The sequence below is a fragment of the Geotrypetes seraphini genome, chromosome 1, assembly GCF_902459505.1.
Source record: "Geotrypetes seraphini chromosome 1, aGeoSer1.1, whole genome shotgun sequence".
NCBI lineage: Eukaryota > Metazoa > Chordata > Amphibia > Gymnophiona > Dermophiidae > Geotrypetes > Geotrypetes seraphini.
This window is the reverse complement of record NC_047084.1, coordinates 384,435,084-384,456,349: the sequence shown is the minus strand read 5'-3', so window position 1 is coordinate 384,456,349 and position 21,266 is coordinate 384,435,084. Positions and strand designations below refer to the sequence as shown.

General features: G+C 47.5%; 1 protein-coding gene across 3 annotated transcripts in view; it reads right to left on the bottom strand.

Moving 5' to 3' along the window:
• Positions 1-21,266, bottom strand: part of TRMT10B (tRNA methyltransferase 10B) — a 120,058-nt gene that overhangs the window by 91,024 nt on the left and 7,768 nt on the right. For 2 of the 3 annotated variants that reach the window (XM_033916470.1, XM_033916462.1), the window contains exon 2: positions 16,512-16,712. In XM_033916470.1, coding sequence (XP_033772361.1) covers positions 16,512-16,691 — 180 coding nt within the window. In that variant the 5' untranslated portion in view covers positions 16,692-16,712. The remainder of the gene's footprint in view (positions 1-16,511; positions 16,713-21,266) is intronic. The other variant, XM_033916480.1, reaches the window with a different exon arrangement.

Here is a 21,266-nt window from a genome sequence, read left to right as displayed (position 1 = left end):
GCCACTGTGTTAATCCAGAATAGTAGACAGTGCAGCACACATGAGGTGCCCATGCTTTATCTTGGTCACCAACTTTACAGCCAAATAATGCTTGTATGCACTTTGAAGTCTGCTGGACAGATTCTTTCGCTGATCTTGTGCAGTAAATTGTCCACAGACATAACAGAAATTATCAGGATGGTTAACACAACCTTGTCTATTCATAATAATTATAATATCTTAGACAAAAACAAACAGAATATAAAAATTCACAGGTAGAAATAGCAGCACAATCACTTTTTAGTATAAACTTTCAAATTACTGGTATATGCAATCAATGAGCTGTCCTAAAATGCAATATTTTGTTACAGAAAAGCACAGTTACTTACCGTAACAGGTGTTATCCAGGGATAGCAGACAGATATTCTCACATATGGGTGACGTCACCGATGGAGCCCCAGAACGGACCACTTTAAAAGTGCATCGCCACTTTAAGTCTTTAGAAAGTTTGCGATAGCCCATACCACACATGCGTGAGTGCCTTCCCACTGAAGTAGGCGCGCGGTCCCTCAGTTAAGATAAGCCAGCTAAGAAGCCAACCTGGGAAGGTGGGTGGGTTGTGAGAATATCCACCTGCTGTCCCTGGATAACACCTGTTACGGTAAGTAGCTGTGCTTTATCCCAGGACAAGAAGGCAGCATATTCTCACGTATGGGTGACCTCCAAGCTAGCAAGAATGGGATGGTGAAAGTGTTGACCTTAGGAAAATAAATTTTGTAGTACAGATTGGCCAAAGTGCCAATCCCATCTGGAGAAGGACTCCAAACAATAGTGAGAAGTGAATGTATGAACTGAGGACCAGGTGGCAGCTTTACAGATTTCCTCAATGGGAGTAGATCTGAGGAAAGCCACAGAAGCTGCCATAGCTCTAATTTTGTGAGCTGTGACACGACTCTCCAGTCCAGTCTGAGCATAACAGAATGAGATACAGGCAGCCAGCCAGTTGGAAATCGTTCTCTTGGTAACAGGATGCCCCAACTTGTTTGGATCAAAAGAGATGAACAGTTGGGGACAAGTACAATGAGGCTTTGTCCTGTCGATAAATAAGCCAAAGCACGTTTACAGTCCAAAGTATGCAAAACAGTTTCTCCTGAATGAGAATGAGGCTTAGGGAAAAAAAACAATTGACTGATTGAGATGAAACTCCGAGATAACTTTCGCAAGAAACTTTGGATGCGTGCGCAGAACCACTTTGTCATGATGAAAAACTGGGAAGGGTAGATCTGCCACTAAGGCTTGTAATTCACTGACCCTCCTGGCAGAGGTGAGAGCAATAAGGAAGATAACTTTCCAGGTGAGAAACTTGAGAGGAGCTGTGGCTATTGGTTCAAATGGTGGCTTCATCAAACTGGAAAGAACTACGTTACGGTCCCAGATGACAGGAGGAGGCTCGAGAGGTGGTTTAACATTGAAAAGTCCTTTCATAAATCTGGAGACCAAAGAATGAGCAGTAAGAGGATTTCCCTCGACTGGCAAGTGAAAAGCTGTAATAGCACAGAGATGGACTCTGACAGATGTAGACTTAAGACCAGAGTCAGATAAATGAAGTAGATAATCTAACACCAATTCCACTGTCAAGGAAGAAGATAACATTGTTGAGTGGCTGGTTTCCTGGAGGCGTCAATAATATGTCGAACAGGCTGAGAAAGATATAATTCAGAAGAATTCAGCCTGAGAGAAACCAAGCTGTCAGGTGTAATGATTGCAGGTTGGGATGTAGAAGTGACTCCTGTCACTGAGTAAGCAGAATAGGAAAAACCGGAAGAGGTATTGGCAGGGCCGCCATCAGGGCAGTACTACCAGTCCTGCATTTAGGGGCCCGGAGGTGACAGGGGGCCCAGGCTCCCCCAGGGTCCTAGGCAGTGTTCCCTCTAAGGCAGCGGTCTCAAACACGCGGCCCGCGTGTGGCTCTCCAGGTTTTATTTGCGGCCCGCGGTCTGGAGGCGATCATTCTCTTCCTTTTGGAGCAGCAGCCGGTTCGTTCGTTCAAAGCCGCGGGTTGGCGGCTCCTTGCGCTATCCACTCCTGCATCGGAAGCCTCTCTGATGTCACAACATCAGAGAGGCTTCAGACGCAGGCACGGATCTCGCAAGAAGCCGTCACCCACGGCTTTGAACGAACAAGCCGTCCAGACACGCTGCTGCTCCAGTGGCGTACCAAGGGGGGGGCGGTCAACTGTTCTCCTTAGCGTGCGGCTCGTCTAGAGCAGTGGTGCCCAACCTGCTTCCCTTCCCTTCTCACTGCTGCCATCAGGGATCAGGCCGGCACCGTGTCCTTGATCTCCCTGCTTCTCTTCCCTGCTGGGCCGACCAACTCTCGCGGCGGCCCGACGTCAATTCTGACGTCGAGAGGACGTTCTGGCTAGCCAATCGCTGCCTGGCTGCCCGGAACGTCCTTTCCGACGTTAGAATTGACGTCGGGCGGCGAGAGTTGATTGGCCCCCGTGCAGAAGAGAAGCAGGGAGATTTCGGCCTGTTCCCGATTGCGGCAGCGGCAGCAGCCTATTCCGCGGCGGTGGTGGCATGGGGGAGGCAGGAAGGAAGAAAGAAAGAAAGAAGGTGTGTGTGGGGGGGGGGACAAGGAGCCATAAAAAAAGCAAAAAATGGGGCAAGGAGGAAGGAAGGAAGAAAGAAAGAAGGGGGGGGGACAGGGAACCAGAAACAAAGCAAAAAAATGGGGCACAGAATCAGAGAAAGACAGACATAGAGAAAGAAAGAAAAAGTTGGGGGAGGAAATGAGGTCTGGAGGAGAGGAAGCATACAGGAGGCTGAAAGAAGGGAAGAAATATTGGATGCACAGTCAGAAGAATAAAGTGCAACCAGATGAAATTACCAAACAAAGGTAGGAAAATGATTTTATTTTCAATTTAGTGATCAAAATGTGTCTGAATTTATATATGCTGTCTATATTTTGCACTATGGTCCCCTTTTACTAAATCGCAATAGTGTTTTTTAGTGCAGGGAGCCTATGAGCGTCGAGAGCAGTGCTGGGCATTTAGCGTAGTTCCCTGCGCTAAAAACTGCTATTGTGGTTTAATAAAAAGGATGGGGGGTATATTTGTCTATTTTTGTATGGTTGTTACTGAGGTGACAATGCATAGAGTCATCTGCCTTGACCTCTTTGAAAAAACCCAGAATAGGAATGATAATTAACATTTTCTCAGCGTATAGTGTGCTTTGTGTTTTTTAATTTTATTTTTGCTAGATCATTTTGACTTGGTCATTTTAAAGTAGCTCGCAAGCCCAAAAACTTTGGGCATCTCTGAGCTAGAGCATTGAAACTGTGTATTTCTATTTTATCCCCCCTTTTACAAAACTGTGGAGCATTTTTTAGCGCCAGCCGTGGTGGTAGCAGCTCTGATGCTCAGAATTCTATGAGCGTCAGGGCTGTTACCACCGTGGCTAAAATCCACACTACACTTTTGTAAAAGGGGGAGGGGTTCGTTTGTGATGACATATTCCATACTAGGCGAAGGTGTTTTCTGTGTTCTGTGTGTTTGAAAGACATGGTTTTCTGTTAAGATTGACGATGTAGGATTGATCTAATCTAATCTAATCCTTAGGTTTGTATACCGCATCATCTCCACGTTCGTAGAGTTCGACGCGGTTTACAGTAGGAGAAATAGGAAGGAACTACAACAGAGGGTTAGAGATAGAAGTATGAAGAAAATTTACAGGACTTGGGATGCCAAGATATAAGAGTTTCCTTGATTCCTAAGTTGGAGGGAGACTTACATTTTTTGAGAAAAGCCAGGTTTTCAGATGTTTGCGGAAAACTTGGAGAGAGTTCAAGTTCCGAAGAGGGGAGGTAAGGTTGTTCCAGAGCTCAGTGATTTTGAAGTGGAGGGAGGTCCCTAGCTTTCCTGTGTGGGAAATGCCTTTTAGGGAGGGGTAGGATAGTTTTAATTTGTGGGAGGATCTGGTGGTATTAGGGTTTGAGGAATTCCAAGAAAGAGGGATAAAGGAAGGGAGGATACCATATAGGATTTTGAAAGTTAAACAGGTGCATTTATAGTGGACCCTGGCGATTATCGGAAGCCAGTGGAGCTTGGCCAGGAGCGGGGAGACATGGTCAAATTTAATTTTAGCGAAGATGAGCTTGGCCGCGGCATTCTGAATCCGTTGGAGTCTGTGGAGGTTTTTCTTAGTTAGGCTTAAGTAGATAGAGTTGCAATAGTCCAATCTGGAGAGGATGATGGATTGGACAAGGAGGGTAAAATGTTTTTGATGGAAGCAGGATCTAACTTTCCTCAGCATGTGAAGGTTGAAAAAGCATTTTTTTACCAAGGATTGGAGGTGGTCATTGAAGGACAATGTAGAATCAATGATGATGCCCAAGACCTTGCTCGAGAACTCAAGCTGCAGAGAGGAGCCAGAGGGTAGTGAGATGGAGGTGGGTAGGTGATCTAGTTTTGGACCGAGCCAAAGAAGTCTTGTTTTGGACTCATTCAATTTCATTTGCACAGTGTGGGCCCAGGATTGTAGGTTCATTATACAAGAGGATATGTTCTTAGACAGGTCGGTGAGGTTCGAATCGGTCTCGAGGAGGACGAGGATGTCGTCTGCATAAGTGTAAATTGCTTCAAGGGGGGATAGGTGGAGGTTTAGGGAGGACATATAGATGTTGAAAAGGATAGGGGATAGTGGAGAGCCTTGCGGGACTCCACAATTCGGTTTCCAGGGGGAGGATGAGGTGCCATTCATGTTAACAATGTAAGAACGAGAGTGGAGGAATTTAGAGAACCAACCTAGGACTGTGGAGTTGATACCTATCTCAGACAGTTGGTAAACAAGAATATCATGGTGAGCAACGTCGAAAGGAGCGGAAAGGTCAAATTGTAGGAGGACGGCGAACTTGTTTCAAGAGTGAAGTTGTTGAACCCTTGAAATCAGGGAAGACAGTAGGGATTCTGTGCTGAAGTTAGGACGAAAGCCATATTGATAGGGTAAAAGAATAGAGAATCTCTCTAAGTATGATGAGAGTTGGGAAGAAATGATGGACTCTAGCATCTTGGTTAGGAGAGGGATATTTGCAATTGGGCGATAGCTGGATGGTATGGAAGGGTCAAGGTCAGATTTTTTCAGTAGTGGGGTTAAGGCGATATGACCCATTTCTGGGGAGAAATGGCCCGACTGAAGGACGGAGTTTATGAGAATGGTGATAGAAGAAATAGCCTGAGCGGGAATGTTCTCGTATAGGTAGGAGGAGAATGGGTCCAAGGAGCTGTGCTGGTCTGGCTTGTTTAGTTTTACAATGGGTGTATTGATGTACTGCTCACTGCAATATGTAAGATGCTGCCTTTTCCTAGGTACTCATGTGTGACATGTGGTTTGTTACTAAAAATCATGTTTTTCTTACAGATGGGGGGGTGCCAAAAAATGATGGGCCCCGGGTGTTACATATGCTAGGTACGCCACTGTATGTAAAGATACCAGAAAGCTGGCATAGCAAAAACTTTAAGTAAATTGTTATTCTTCTAAGTTTTGAGTATTTAACCCTCCCACAATCTCACGGGCACTCGTTTCAAGTTTATTGAGATTTTGATTTAAATGCAATATCAAATATTTTCAATGCATATAACAAAAATAAATTTGGGGAAATAAATAAAACCATTTGAACAATAAACATACAAACATATCCATAGATGATTAAAAATACATAAGGAGTACAAGGATAAACTACATTTGTTTAAAAATGCGTCCTCCGTGCCTGCTCATAAATTTGTGGAGTATGTAACTTGTCGCTCATGGATATTTTTTTTTGCACACATCTCATCAATCCTTAGAGGAAACATTGATCCTAGGCCACCATAGCACAAATTCCTGTATTATGCTTCTGCTGTGCACAACAATAAACACTGCTGTCATACTTTTTTTTGTCCCCTGCCGATTTCCTGATAGCACCCCCCCGGACAAAAGTGGGGGGAAGGGATGCATGGGGGGGCCCAATAGGATTGCTCAGTAAGGGGCCCAGAAATTTCTGATGGCGGCCCTGGGTATTGGTTCCCTGAAGCTGAGCTGAAGTAGAAGGGAGAGCCAATGCTGCCTGGGCCGCCTCTCTATGACTTTAAACAGAGTCCTCAACATGAGAGGAATGGAAGGGAATGCATATAGAAACAGACCCGTCCAATCTAGGAGAAAGGCATCGGCTTCCAGACAGAGAGGAGAGTAAAGCCTGGAGCAAAACTGGGCAACTGATGATTGTGAGGAGCCGCAAACAAGTCCACTTGTGGAGTGCCCCATTGAATAAAGATGGACTGGAGAGTTACTGAATTAAGAGTCCATTTGTGAGACTGAAGAATTCTGCTGAGGTTGTCTGCTAGGGAATACTTCTCGCCTTGAATGTAGATAGCCTTTAAGAAAAAGTTGCGAGCCATCGCCCAAATCCAGATTTTCTGGGCCTCCTGACACAACAGGAGAGAGCCCGTACCTCCTTGCTTGTTGATGTAGTACATCGCTACTTGATTGTCCGTGCAAAGGAGGAGGACTTGGGGGCAAAGAAGGTGATGGAACGCCTTGAGGGCATAATACATTGCTCTGAGTTCCAGGAAATTGCTGTGAAAGTTCTGTTCCCTGGCAGTCCAAAGACCCTGAGTCTGTAGATTGTCCATATGAGCCCCCCAAGCAAAAGGGATGCATCGGTCGTGATGACCTTGTGATGAGAGGGTAAGTGAAAAAGGACACCTCTGGATAGATTGGAAGAGGTCATCCACCATTGAAGCGACTGTAGAAGAGATGATGTTACAGATATATGCTGTGAGAGATGATCCGTCGCTTGAGACCACTGAGGAATGTGAAGGTGAAGTTATGCCAGTGGAGTGGCATGCACAATGAAAGCCATGTGGCCCAGAAGAACCATCATGTGCCTGGCAGAGATGGAATGTAGAATAAGCAGTTGCTGACACAGACAGATGAGAGTCTGAAATAGAGAGTTGCGCGGGGACAGAAATCAAACCCGTCCCCGCCCGTCCCCGGTAGAGTCAAACCCGTCCCCGCCGGAATGAAATCCGTCCCCGCCCGTCCCTATAAACTTCAGAAGTAGTTATTTCATTTAATTATGCTACTGAATTAAAGGCTCTGGTAGAGACCCATTTACGAATAAGCAAAGACACTTTATTAATTTGGAAATATTAATTGGAAAAAATACATACTTTGTAAACTGGTCTCTGCCAGAGCCTCTAATGTAAATATAAAATATAATTCTCAGCTGAAGACCCCCAAGCTGTCAGCTGAGGACTTCCTCTGCAGTTGGCCAGGGGTCCCTTTTGTCAAGCTTGGCAGGGAGCAGAAGCGTCCCTGAGTCACAGATGCTGGCACCTCGGTTGCTCATGAATGCTGCACTTGGTGGAGGGGAGTTCTGGCCGTCTCTAGAGGAGATGCTCTACTGGTGGTGCTTGGGGATCCCCACCAGTCACAGCAAGGGTCAGCAAGTAATTCAACACTGTAGAAATAAAACCATAAATGCATTTCCTTTTCTTTTGAATACAATACAAAGACATCTGCTATATACATTTCCAAAAGCTAACATATTTTAGTCAATAAATTCCATTTTTTACCTTTGTTGTCTGGAGACTTATTTTTCCATCACGTTGGTCCCAGTTTCTTTTTTCCGCTTTCCTGTCTCCTGCAAATTCTTCTGTTGCATTGATTCCTCCTACCATGGTCCAGCATTTATCCCTTTCTCATCTTTCGCCCCTGCCCACCAGCCCCATGCCGAAAATTTATCCTATCACCCCTCTCCAGCATCATCCCACATCTCTCCCTCCAGTCCTTTCACCACTATGTCCAGCATTCCTTCCTCTTGCATCCCTTTCAATCTGTCCCACTGTTCCATCTCCACCACAACATTTCTCCCTCAAATCTTTTTCTTCCCTTTCATCTGTACCTCACTCCCTCCCTATGACCAAAATTCTCCTCTTTCTTCCATTCCCCTTGTACACCATCTCTTTCTCTCACTCACGCCCAATTCTCCCTTTCTATTCCCTCCCCCACCTCAGCATCTCTTTCACTCCCTTCCTCCATCCTCTCTACCAAGTTTGTCTTCTGTGTCCAAAAAGCAAAAATGTACTCCCTCCACTCCTGTGTAACATAGTAGATGATGGCAGATAAAGACCTGAATGGTCCTCCAGTCTGCCCAACCTGATTCAATTTAAATGTCCTGAGTTTGGGCCCCTCCCATGCCCCAACTCACTTCCCCTAATGCATGCCCGCTCGCACCTTTCTTTTCTGCCCCCTCCCAAGCTGAACTATTTAAATGTAACAACAACAACAACAAAAAAAAAATATATATATATATATATCTTGCACATGACCGCCAGACTTCTCAGGCCCTGGGACCACTTTCCCATGCTGCTCATCCACGTTGGAACAAATGACACTGCCAGGAACGCGCCGGAGGACATAGCTAGAGACTTCGGAGCTCTGGGGGAAAAGCTGAAGCAGACAGGAGCACAGGTAGTATTCTCTTCTATTCTTCCTGTTAGGGGCAAGGGAAGAGATAGAGACGAACGCATCCTGAAGACAAACGAATGGCTACAGCGATGGTGCCGAGAATTGAACTTCGGATTCCTAAATCATGGAGAGGCACTACAGGGACTCCAGGGACCAGACGGACTTCACCTGACCAGCAGAGGTAAGAACGTCTTCGGACACCGTTTAGCCCGCCTGCTTCGAAGGGCTTTAAACTAGGTAAGTCAGGGGAGGGCACCCACTTATATACCAGTGCAGTAAGAAACAATCCTGATGTGGTGATCCAAAACTGCGCTTCTAAGTCCGAGGTAAGTACCCTCACTGCTAAAGGTTCACTAGGAGACACTTTGAGTCAGATAGGAAACTCTCTACAGGGGTTTAACAAACGCACAGAGTGGAGAGCTATGTATGTTAACGCACATAGTTTAGGGAATAAATTTCTAGAACTGGAAACAGAAATTGTGAATGCCGACCTAGACGTGGTGGCAATATCAGAAACATGGTTCACGGACTCCCATGGGTGGGATACAACTATACCAGGATACAAGCTGATTCGACAAGACAGGAAAGGTAAGCTAGGAGGAGGGGTAGCACTTTACATCAAAGAGAACATCAAGATAACCAGGATCACAGATGTTAAGTACACTGGGGAATCCATCTGGGTCAACCTGGCCAGAGGTGGAGAAAAGTGCCTGTACCTTGGTGTGGTATACAGACCTCCAAGACAAACAGACAAACAGAGGACAAGGATAACAAATTGATTGAAGACATTGAAAATATTACACTACGGGGGGACACTGTTCTGCTAGGGGACTTCAACATGCCTGATGTAGACTGGAACACACTCTCAGCGTCAACTTGTTGTAGTAGGAGGATTTTGATGTCCATGATGGGAGTACAACTCAAACAAATGGTGCTAGAGCCCACTAGGGCCGAGGCCATCCTGGACCTCGTACTTGCAAACGGCGAGAGTGTCTCGGAAGTCTCAGTGGGAGAAACGCTGGCTACCAGTGACCATAACATGGTATGGTTCAACCTCAGGAAAGGCTTCCCTAAATCACAAACAAAAACGAGGGTACTCAATTTCCGGGGCACTGATTTCGCACGTATGGGAGAATTCGTCCATCAGACGCTGCAGGATCAAGAAGCAACTGATAATGTGGAAGCCATGTGGTCAAACCTGAAATTAACCCTACACGAAGCAACTATCCGCTACATAAAATCAGTAAATAAACAACAAAGAAACAAAAAACCCCAATGGTTCACTAAAGAGGTCACGTACCTCATCAAGGAGAAAAAAAGAGCGTTTCTTTCATACAAACAGGTGAAGCTAACATTGAATATAGGACCAGGTCTGCAGCAGTCAAAACAGCAATCAGGGAGGCCAAACTTGCAGTGGAAGAAACTCTAGCAAAGAACATTAAGAAGGGGGACAAATCCTTCTTCAGGTACATTAGTGACAGAAAAAAAAAACACAAACGGGATAGTACGCCTCAGAACACCGGACGGGAATTACGCGGAAACAGATTCCGATAAAGCCAAACTACTGAATGAATACTTCTGCTCGGTTTTTACCTGCGAGGCACCGGGGCAAGGGCCACATCTGGAAGCAATGTCAAGCGTGGAAGACCCATTTCAGAATTTGAGTTCACACCAGCTGATGTCTACAGCGAATTGTCAAGACTCCAGGTGAGCAAAGCCATGGGTCCAGACGAACTGCACCCAAGAGTGCTCAGAGAGCTGTGCGATGTCCTGGCGGAACCATTAGCCATGCTCTTCAATCTCTCCCTAAAAAAGGGGAGAGTCCCCCTGGACTGGAAAACGGCGAATGTTGTTCCTCTGCACAAGAAGGGTTGCAGAGCGGAGGCTGCGAATTACCGACCAGTGAGTCTCACATCGATAGTATGTAAACTCATGGAAATACTAATTAAACGTAAGTTGGACATGATCTTGGATGAGGGGAATCTTAGGGATCCTAGTCAGCATGGATTCACTAAGGGTAGGTCATGTCAATCCAACCTCATCAGCTTCTTTGATTGGGTGACAGGAAAGTTGGACTCAGGAGAGTCTCTGGACATAGTATATTTGGATTTCAGCAAGGCTTTTGACAGCGTCCCACACCGCAGGCTACTAAATAAGATGAAATCAATGGGGTTGGGTGAGACGATAACTGCATGGGTCAATGATTGGCTGAGTGGTAGACTTCAGAGGGTGGTGGTCAACGGTACCCTATCTGAAGCATCGGAGGTGACCAGCGGAGTGCCGCAGGGCTCAGTCCTGGGTCCTCTCCTTTTTAACATATTTATAAGGGACTTGACACGAGGACTACAGGGTAAAGCAACATTATTCGCCGATGACGCAAAACTGTGCAACATAGTAAGTGGAAGCTTTTTACAGGATAGTATGACAAAGGACCTTCGTATGTTGGAAAACTGGTCCTCGACATGGCAGCTAGGCTTCAATGCTATGAAATGTAAGGTCATGCACCTCGGTAGCAGAAATCCGTGCAGAACTTACACCTTAAATGGAGTAACATTGGCTAGGACCTCAGCAGAACGAGATTTGGGAGTAATCATCAGTGCAGACATGAAGGCTGCCAAACAGGTGGAGAAGGCCACATCCAAGGCAAGGCAAATGATGGGATGTATCAATAGAAGTTTTGTCAGTCGGAAACCAGAAGTCATAATGCCGCTGTACAGAACCATGGTGAGACCTCATCTGGAATACTGTGTGCAATTCTGGAGGCCACATTACCGTAAAGACGTGCTTAGAGTCGAGTCGGTTCAGCGGATGGCCACTAGGATGGTCTTGGGGTTCAAGGGTCTCTCGTACGAAGAGAGACTGAGCAGACTGCGGCTCTACACTCTAGAGGAACGCAGGGAGAGGGGGGACATGATTGAGACATTTAAGTTCATCACGGGACGTGTCGAGGTGGAAGATGACATTCTCTTCCCCAAAGGACCCTCGACCACAAGAGGGCATCCGCTTAAACTTAGAGGGGGGAAATTTAGTAGTGACACCAGGAAGTATTTTTTCACGGAAAGGGTGGTGGACCACCGGAATGAGCTTCTGGTGCAGGTGGTCGAGGCCACCGGCGTGCTCGACTTTAAGAGAAAATGGGACACTTACGTGGGATCCCTACATAGGTCAAGTCACTAGCATCTAGACTTATTGGGGTGGGTCAGTGGAGTGGGCAGACTTGATGGGCTATAGCCCTTTTCTGCCGTCATCTTTCTATGTTTCTATGTTTCTATTAACAAGCTGCTCTAATTCAACAGGCACCCTGAGACACCCTCAGAATATATTGGGTTAGACACAGTTTCCAAAAGTAAACGTGTGTATATCTCCCTTCAAAGATGCAAACTGATATACAATACTATAAAATAAACCCTCATATCCTTATACTCATTATTTTGTCTTCTTAACAGAGTCTACTATTTGATCTGTACCTGCTCAGTTTCATTAATACCTAATATAGTTCTAGATAAAACATTTTAGTGAGTAGCTGGAAACTTTAAAATAAGAAAAAAATAAATAAGAGTTGGTAGTAAATGAGGTTTCACATTGTCTTGATTAAAGAGGTTGGTTATTACAGAACGCCTTATAGTCCAAAGAATAAAATAGTTTGCTGATAGCTCAGGCAGAGACAGTTGAAATTAATTATCATAACCCAGTGCCTCATTCCCACCTAGTACTACCTCAAGACAAGAATCTTGGTGAAAATGAAACTTAATAATAATAAAAAAAAGAACAAACCCAACAAAAATGCTACACATTTATAACCACACAAATCAGGCTCATGGCATAATATATTACAGCTCCACAAACAATCCCTCCTTCCTTTTCTGCCCCCCTTCTGCAAGACTGTACCTCAAGTGCTGCACTACTTCACAGGGCAGTAAGCCCTGCCTTTTCTGCCCCCCTCCTGCAAGACTACCTCTCCTGCTGCTCTTCTTCGCAGGGCAGCGGGCCCTGCCTTTTCTGCCTCCCTCCTGCAAGACTACCACTCGTGCTGCTCTTCTTCGCAGGGCAGCGGGCCCTGCCTTTTCTGCCCCCCTCCTGCAAGACTACCGCTCGTGCTGCTCTTCTTTGAAGGGCAGCGGGCCCTGTCTTTTCTGCCCCCCTCCTGCAAGACTACCTCTCGTGCTGCTCTTCTTCACAGGGCAGCGGGCCCTGCCTTTTCTGCCCCCCTCCTGCAAGACTATCTCTCATGCTGCTCTTCTTCACAGGGCAGCAAACCATGCCTTTTCTGCCCCCCTCCTGCAAGACTACCTCTCGTGCTGCTGTTCTTCGCAGGGCAGCGGGCCCTGCCTTTTCTGCCCCCCTCCTGCAAGACTACCTCTCGTGCTGCTCTTCTTTTCAGGGCAGCGGGCCCTGCACGTTCCATGTAGCTGACGCGAAGCCTTGCCTCCGACATCAGCTCTGATGTCGGGGGGAAGACTTCCAGGTCAGCTACGTGTGGCATGCTGGGAATGCTACACGTTGCAGGAGGGCAGGAAAAAAAGACGAGCCAGTCAGTTCAAGCTGCCTCCCAACCCCGCAGGATCCCCGAGACCTTGAGGGGTGTCCCCACGGGATCCCCGCGACCAGAAGTGGCGTCCCCACGGGATCCCCGTGACCCGAAGGGGGAACCCGCGGGATCTTCGCGGGACCCACAGGATTCCCGTCATCCCCGTTCCCATGCAGCTCTCTAGTCTGAAAGTGATCTTGAGGAAGAAATGTCCTCATGAGAGTGGTGTCTATAATAGCTCCAATGAACTGAAGACGTTGAGTTGGAAGGAGATGTGATTTGGGAAAGTTGACTTCGAATCCCAAAATCTGAAGAAAAGAGATGGTCTGAGATGTTGCTTGGACACCCTCCTGAGCTGAAACAGCTTTGATCAACCAGTCATCCAGGTAAAGAAAGACATGAAGGCTGTGTGAACGGAGAGATGCGGCCACTATAATCAGGCACTTCGTGAAGACTCTGGGAGAAGATGCCAGGCCAAAGGGAAGTACTTTGTACTGGTTTGACACTGATGGATCTGAAATCCTGGAAGCTGGATGAATTGGGATATGTGTGTAGGCTTCCTTGAGATCCAGAGAAGATAAAGCAGGCCGAGGGAGAGCATCCAGAATTTCTCCTTGACCAGAAATTTTTTGAGAGCTCTGAGATCCAGAATGGGTCACAGTCCCTGCATCTTCTTTGGTACTAAGAAGTAACGGGAGTAGAACCCCTGATTTCGCTGAGAGAGAGGAACTTCCTCGATGGCATTCAGCAGAAGGGATTGTGCAGAGTCCAAAACAGACTCTCTTAGAGGATGGTCTGGAGGCAGGGTATGGAAATAGAGAGTGTAACCCTGACAAATGATGGTGAGGACCCAGAGGTCTATTGTTATGAGCTCCCAACGAGCAATGAAAAACTGGAGACGGCCTCTGATGGGCTAAGGCACAGAGTGTAGGATGGTGATGGTGACTAGGTTCTGAAGAAACACGTCAAAACGGCTGGGTGGGTTTTTGGGGAGCAGCCTGTGGTTTTGGATGCTGACATGGTTGCTGTTTCTGCCTCCTAGGTTGAGCTTGAGGAGGAGGTGTAGGTTTAGCAGCAAATCTTCTTTGGTAAGAAGAAGCTGGTCAGAAAGGGCGAGAAGAAGGAGGCTTCTTCTTAGGCTTGACGAGAGTGTCCCATCTGGTTTCATGAGCTGACAATTTTTGAATAGCTGTGTCCAAGGAAGGACCAAAAAGTTCATCTCCTAGACAAGGAGCATTGGCGAGCCTGTCTTGGTGGTTCACATCTAGCTCAGAAACCCGAAGCCAGGCCAGGTGTCTCAAGGCTACTGACATAGCCGCAGCACGAGAGGTAAGTTTAAATGTATCATATGTGGAACAGACCATGTATTTTCTGGAACAAGTCAGAAATATAGTGTTGGAAAGCAGGGAGCTTATGTTCTGGAAGGTATTTCTGAAAAGTAGATACTTGTTTCAGTAAATGTTTAAGATAGAAAGAAAAATGAAAATTGTAGTTGGCATTCTGGTATAGACATTTGCCAAACCGGTCCATGGCCTTGCCCTCTCTGCCAGGAGGTACAAAGGCATATATACTAGCTCCCAAGGATTTCTTCAACGTAGACTCTACAAGAAGAGTTGGAAGTTGGGGGTTTGTCAAACCCAGGAATAGGTACCACTCTCTATAAGGAATCCAGCTTGCGAGGAGCCACAGGAATGGTAAGTGGCGTCTCCAGATTTTTGTAGAAAGTTTCCCTTAAGATGTCATGAAGGGGAAGCTTGAGGAGTTCCTTGGGTGGTTGATCGTAATCTAGCACCTTTAGGAATTGCTTTGAACGTTTGGAGTCAGCTTCACAAGGGATAGACAAAGTCTCTGACATCTCACGCAGAAACCTAGAGAAAGATGACTTCTCAGAGAAAACAGGAGCCTCCTGGGATGAATGCTGAAGAAAGTCATCATTTGAAGATCCTTCAGCCTCAGAGAGAAGAGGATCTTGCTCAGAGTCCCCCCACAGATCTGAATCTTGAACAATTCTCCCTCGACGCCAAGGAGACGGGGTCAAAGTCTCAAGGTGTTTAAGTTTTTGTAATGCCTTTCGAGATTGGCCCGGAGTCGACTCAGGTGATGTCTGCATCGAGAAGGAACGACGTCATTGAGTCAACGGTGTTGAGTCCCTGGTGGAAATTGTGGGCACAAATGGGGACTCAATTGCAGGTGCTGCCGGCATCGATGGCTCAGAACGGACCGACACAGGAAGAAGTTGGGTCGGCACCAGCATCTGAAAATGCTCACCCAATTCTTCCCAAAGCAATCTTTTTCTTGCTTAAAGGTAAGCATTGGTACCACTGGCTTTTTCGCCAATACCCTTGGTGCAGCTCTACGCTCCGGCGATGAAGAGGCCGATGTCGAGGCACTCACCGAGATTGGAGTGGAGTGCTTTTTGGGTCTCTTTGAGGTCGGCAGGACTTGACTCACTGCTGCTTTGACACCTCCCTCCCTGTAGTAGGCCGTTCGGCTAGCCGGGCCCAGCCCACCTCCTCCCCGTACCTTTAGAATTGTTGGCAGCAGGAGGGGTGCCCAATCCCTCCTGCTCCTGAGGCCTCCTGTGATCGTCTTCTGGAGCAGGAGGAAGCCCAAAGTCCTCCTACTCCTGCTGCTCCGCCGCGATATTGGCCTTAGGCCACGCCCCGATGCATCATCTGATGCACGAGGGGCCTAAGGCACTGATTGGCTGAGGCGCCACTGGCTCCTCCACTGGGAGGGGCCTGTGGCACCTCAGCCAATCAGGGACTTCCTTAGGGAGGAGTCTAAGGAAGTCCCTGATTGGCCAAAACAATGGCCTCAGGAGTAGGAGGGACTGGGCACCCCTCCTGCTCCCAACAATTCTAAAGGTACGGAGAGGGGGTGGGCTTGGCCCGGCCAGCCGGACGACCTACTACAGGGAGGGAGGTGGGCCGGTCCCGGCCAGGTGGCATTTAAGATGGCAGGAGGGAGTTGCCTTCCCTCCTGCCTTGTGTTGGCAGAGCATCGGGCACGGGGATGGGGGGGCATCGGCGCACGGGGCATTTTTTAGGGGTTTGAGGAGGGAGGTGGCACTTTGGGTGTGAGCTTTTTTATTTTTTATTTTAACCGAGCAGTTATTTTGCGTGTGTAATACATGCAAAATATCTGCCTGATTAAATAAAAAAAATTTTAAAAAGCTGTCAGAAGCCCTGACAGCAGTGACAGGAGGCTCCTTCTCCTTTCACTACTGTCAGGGTCTGCACATGCTCCAGGATCGCTCTCTAGCGATCCGTGCTGTGGGTGGGGGGCATGCCAAAGATTGTCTCCATTTGCATGCAGGCTTTTAGTGAATTCGTCAGCCTGCATGCAAACAGAAACGGATCGCACACGGATTGGAGAGTTAGTGAATCTAGCCCTGTATATCAGAAAGAAGCAGGACAGCTGTGTAGGCCAACAGATTTAGAGCAACAAAGGTTAGGCCATTCTTCTACAAAGTGAGTATAATTACTCCCTACCGAGCAACACATCTTGCTGTCTGGGGGAAGGACTTTTGAGCTGTTGCACTCTGTCTCAATCTGAAACTGCTGAAAGAGTCTAAGAAAACTCTCACTGTCCTCATATTCTCCAACACCTTCCACGTCTACCTCTGCTTGAAAATTCCTCTCGCCTGTCTCAGCCTCTGCATGACTGGTCATTTTTTTCTTTCAGAGATTGTTCTGTGAACAGAAAATTGGATGAAATTAGGCCACCTCATTAACCAAAAGGAGCATATGGCTGCCAATACATTATATGAAAGGAGAACAAAATAATTGGCTTGTAGATGATAGCAAAACACTCATCTGATTGCATGTGCATATATTCATGCATATAATGCAATGCTATTCTATAAACACATATTGGTATTTTATGCACAGAATAGCATTCTTTATCGTCCCTCCAGACCGGCACAGAAATAGATGGGTTTATGCTCCTATGCCAGCAGGTGGAGACTGAGACACTGACTTTTGGTGTCAGTACTCTGTGCAGTCCCTCTTACAATCAGTCTTTTCTCAGTCTCCAGCAGGTGGAGTGGTCTGTTTGTGCAGTCTTTGCTGAGGTTTGTTAAGGCCTGTTGGATCTGATTAGTGATCTTTCTTGTCCCTTTGTCTGGCCAGACTGAGCTTCAGGGACCCTCTCAGGGGTTCTACTGACCTCAGAGGTGTCCCACTCAGAAGGGTCAAGTCCCTCCCCCCCATTTCCCCCACCTTAGCAGGTTTTTCTGAATCTAGAGAAGCCTCAACTATATGCCTTGTCACCGATACCGGCACTGACTATAGTTTAGAGTACCAATGGGGTCTGTTTTCTCTTGATACAGCTGATTGGCTGTGAGTAGAAATAAAAAAGAGAAAATAAAAGACACAAGAAATACAAGGAGCTTTGTATTGAAAAAAAAAAAAAAGAAGCCAGAGGCTGCCATTTGCTTGGATTTTTGGCGCTTTCATTATGAGCGCTTTCAAAAAGCAGAAAAAGTGCACTGTTTGTGGGCACCGATCAGTAGATGTGGCTGGTGGGTGCATGAAATGTTCCGACTACAAGGGAGACCCAACTTCGGGTGTTGGCATGCCGAGTTCGCCTTCGCATCACTTGTCGAGGGGAGGGGGGTGAGCCCCTGTCTTCCCCTGTCACCCATGCCAGGTTTTCCTCAGCTGCCTGCAGTCAGTCGGATTCAGTGTTACGGTCCGCCAGGCTGGGGATTCCATTTCAGCTGCAGCTGTAGGGTCAACTATGCCTTCGGTGCCACGTATGTTTTCTGGTGATAGTATGACTACGGCCCTTCCTTCAGTTTTGGCAGAAAACGCATCTAATTTGCCCACGGCCTCAGGCGACCTTCCTCCTGTCTTGGAAATGCAGGAACAGGTATTACATATGTCTTCTGCTCCCAACATAAATGTTGTGTTGCCACTGGGGGGGGGGTTTCCCCTGATTTGGTGTTGGCCATGTGCAAGTCTTATTTACAGGTGGCTGGGGGGTCCTGCTTTGATGCCGGGGGTTTCGGTGTCATCGGGGGGGGGGGGCGTTACCTCTTTCACGGCCACCCCCATTCAGTCTTCTGTCACGACTGCCTCTGTCCAATCCCCTCAGCCTTCGTCCAAGCAGACGCAGGCATCTTGGGACGAGGATTCTTTTATGACTGATCCATTGTCTCTGGATGAGGAATGGGATCTTGGGGTAAACCTTCCAGATCCATCAGGGGGGGCCTGATTTGTTGGATGGAGACTTTTTAGAGGCGTCGGCTGGTGAGGGCGTGTCTGTTGTGCACATATTTCAACGGGAAGAGTTGAAGGCTCATTCTTCAGAGGTGTCTTTGATTTTATACTTTGAAGAGGAAGCTAAGGACCCTAATCATGTTGTGGACCCTCTCCTGAGAGGGATCCGGTCAGCAGCCTGCTTTTTCCACATGCATCAGGATATTCAAGATGTAGTGCACGCTCAGTAGAAAGTTCCAGACGTGCCTTTTCATGTGGCATGGCCCATGGCAAGACTCTACCCCATCCCTGAAGGTTAGAGATACCTTTAAGTTTTCTGTGGTTGATGCGATGGTCTCAGCTATTGTGCGCAGACATACTATGCTGGTTGAAGGCAGTTCGGCCCTGAGAAACCCTCAGGACCGTAAAATGGAGGCTCTGCTTAAACAAAGTTTTGATGTTGATGCCCTGGCTGTCCAGGCAGTAATTTGTGGCGGTCTGGTGACCCGGGCTTGTTTCTGATGGTCTGAGTGAGTTCTTGACCACGAGTCCGCTGACTGGTTCTTAGTAGATCAGAAAGTGGCTAAGATTGAGCTAGGCCAGGGGTCTGCAACCTTTAAGACATAAAGAGCCACTTGGACCCGTTTTCGAAAAGAAAAAAAAACTTGGAGCCGCAAAACCATTATAAAACAAATCTAACACTGCATATATTGTTTCTTATCTTAATGCTATATACAGGATCACTAAATTGAAAATAAAATCATTTTTCCTACCTTTGCTATTTGGTGATTTCATGAGTCTCTGGTTGCACTTTCTTCTTCTGACTGTGCATCCAATCTTTCTTCCTTTCTTTCAGCCTCCTGTATGTTTCCTCTCCTCCAGACCTCATTCTCTCCCCCAACTTTTTCTTTCTGTCTCCGTGCCGTCCCCCAAGCCACTCGGTTTGCTGCCACCGCAATCGGGGAACAGCCCCCAAGCCACCGCCGTCCCAAGCTTTCCCTGCAGAAGTGTTGCGCTGACCAGCATTCCGCTCCCTGACGTCAATTCTGACGTAGGAGAGGAAGTTCCGGGCCAACAAGGCATTTCTCCTCATTCCATCCAGCCTGAGCCCCATCTCTCCTTGATCCAGCATTTCCCTTCTGTGTCTGTCAGAATTACCATTCCACCTATTTTCCAGCATCACCCTTCTTTGTGTCCATCTCACCTATATCCCTATCTCACCATTTTTTCAGAATCTTCATTTGTCTCTGTCCTTATCTTTACCCCATGTTCACCATTTGCCCTTTCAATGTCTTTATCTCCCCCCACACACTTTTTCAGCATTACTTCTATGTCTCTATTTCACCTCCTCTTCATGTTCCCTCTGTATCTCTATCCTTATTCAGTAGGTCCTGCTTACCCTTTCTCTTCTTTGTGTCACTATCTCCATTTTCAGCTTTCCCCCCTTTTCCTTTGTTACTGCACCCTGTAGCCAGAATCTTTCCACCCTCCCTCCACTCCGGCACAGCCCAGTATGAAATATTTCCTTTTGTTTCCCTCCCCTCTCTCTTTCTCTCTCTCTTCTCCTCCCTCACCCACGAGTCCTGCATCTGGCCCTCTCCCTTCTACCTGCACCTGGCAACACCTCCCTGCTCCGCGGCTCTCTTCAGCAACTCGTCAGCAGCAGTGATCAAGACAAGCTGCCGACATCGAGGCCTTCCCTCTACGAGTCCCGCCTTTGTGGAAAAAGGAAGTTGAAACAAGCGGGACTCGCAGAGGGTAGGCCCCGACGTCAGAAGCTTGTGTCGATCGCTGCTGCTGAGTTGCCGAAGAGAGCCGCGGAGCAGGGGATGTGGCCGGAAGCAGGTAGAAGGGAGAGGGAGATAGGAAGGCTGTAGACCTCCGGAGCATGACACCGACCCCGGCCAGGATGATTTCTTTTTCAGGCGTGCACCTTACAGTCCAGCATCGCGGCAGGAAATAGCCATGCTGAGCAGTGAGCTCAGCACTACACAGATGAAAGCCTTGCTTGCTGATTGGTCCGGCGGCATGGCGGGGCGGGACCGCCGGACCAATCAGCAAGCAAGGCTTTCATCTGTGTATGTGCTGAGCTCACTGCTCAGCATGGCTATTTCCCGCCGCGACGCCGGACTTGTAAGCTGCATGCCTGCGTGACACACTACCGGAGCCGCAGCAAAGGTGGAAAAGAGCCGCATGCGGCTCTGGAGCCGCAGGTTGCCGACCCCCGAGCTAGGCACTTCTTATCTCTCTGATGCCATGTATGATATTTTGTGTGCCTCGGCTAAGTCCATGGCCCTTGGAGTAGCTGCCCACTGTACCCTGTACCTTCAGGGTTGGTAGGTGGATGTGGCATCTAAAACTAAACTCAGGAAGTTCCCCTTTTGGGGCTCCATTCTTTTTGGGTTGGAGTTAGATAAGCTGGTTCAGGCTTTGAGTGACTCTAAAGTGCCTCGGATACTGGAGGAACGACCTCACCAGGCTTCGTGAGGTGGTTCTGCCCAGGAACATTTGCGTGACTTTTGAAGGTTCCGCACTGGTCGGGAACAGCCTCTTTTCCTTCCAGAGGATGTTTCTTTCAACGCATGCAATCCTTTCAGGGGACCCACCGGGAAGGTCGCGACTCCTCCAGGGGCTCCTCCGCCGCTTGTCCGGCCCAATGACTCATTGCTGGAATCGAGGGTGACATACTCCTGTGGATAAAAAACTAGTTGGCGGATAGGAAACTGAGAATGGAGATAAATGGCCAATACTCTGACTGGAAAAGCATCACGAGCAGAGTGCTGCAGGGTTTGGATCTTGGACCCATGATCTTCAACATATTTATAAACGACCTGGAAATTGGTACGACGAGCGAGGTGATTAAATTTGCAGATGATACAAAGCTATTCAGAGTAGTGAAGACACAAAAGGATTGCAAAGACCTGCAACAGGACATAAACACGCTTGAAAAATGGGCTGCGACATGGCAAATGAGATTTAACATGGATAAGTGTAAAGCGATGCATGTTGGTAACAAAAATCTTATACACGAATACAGGATGTCCG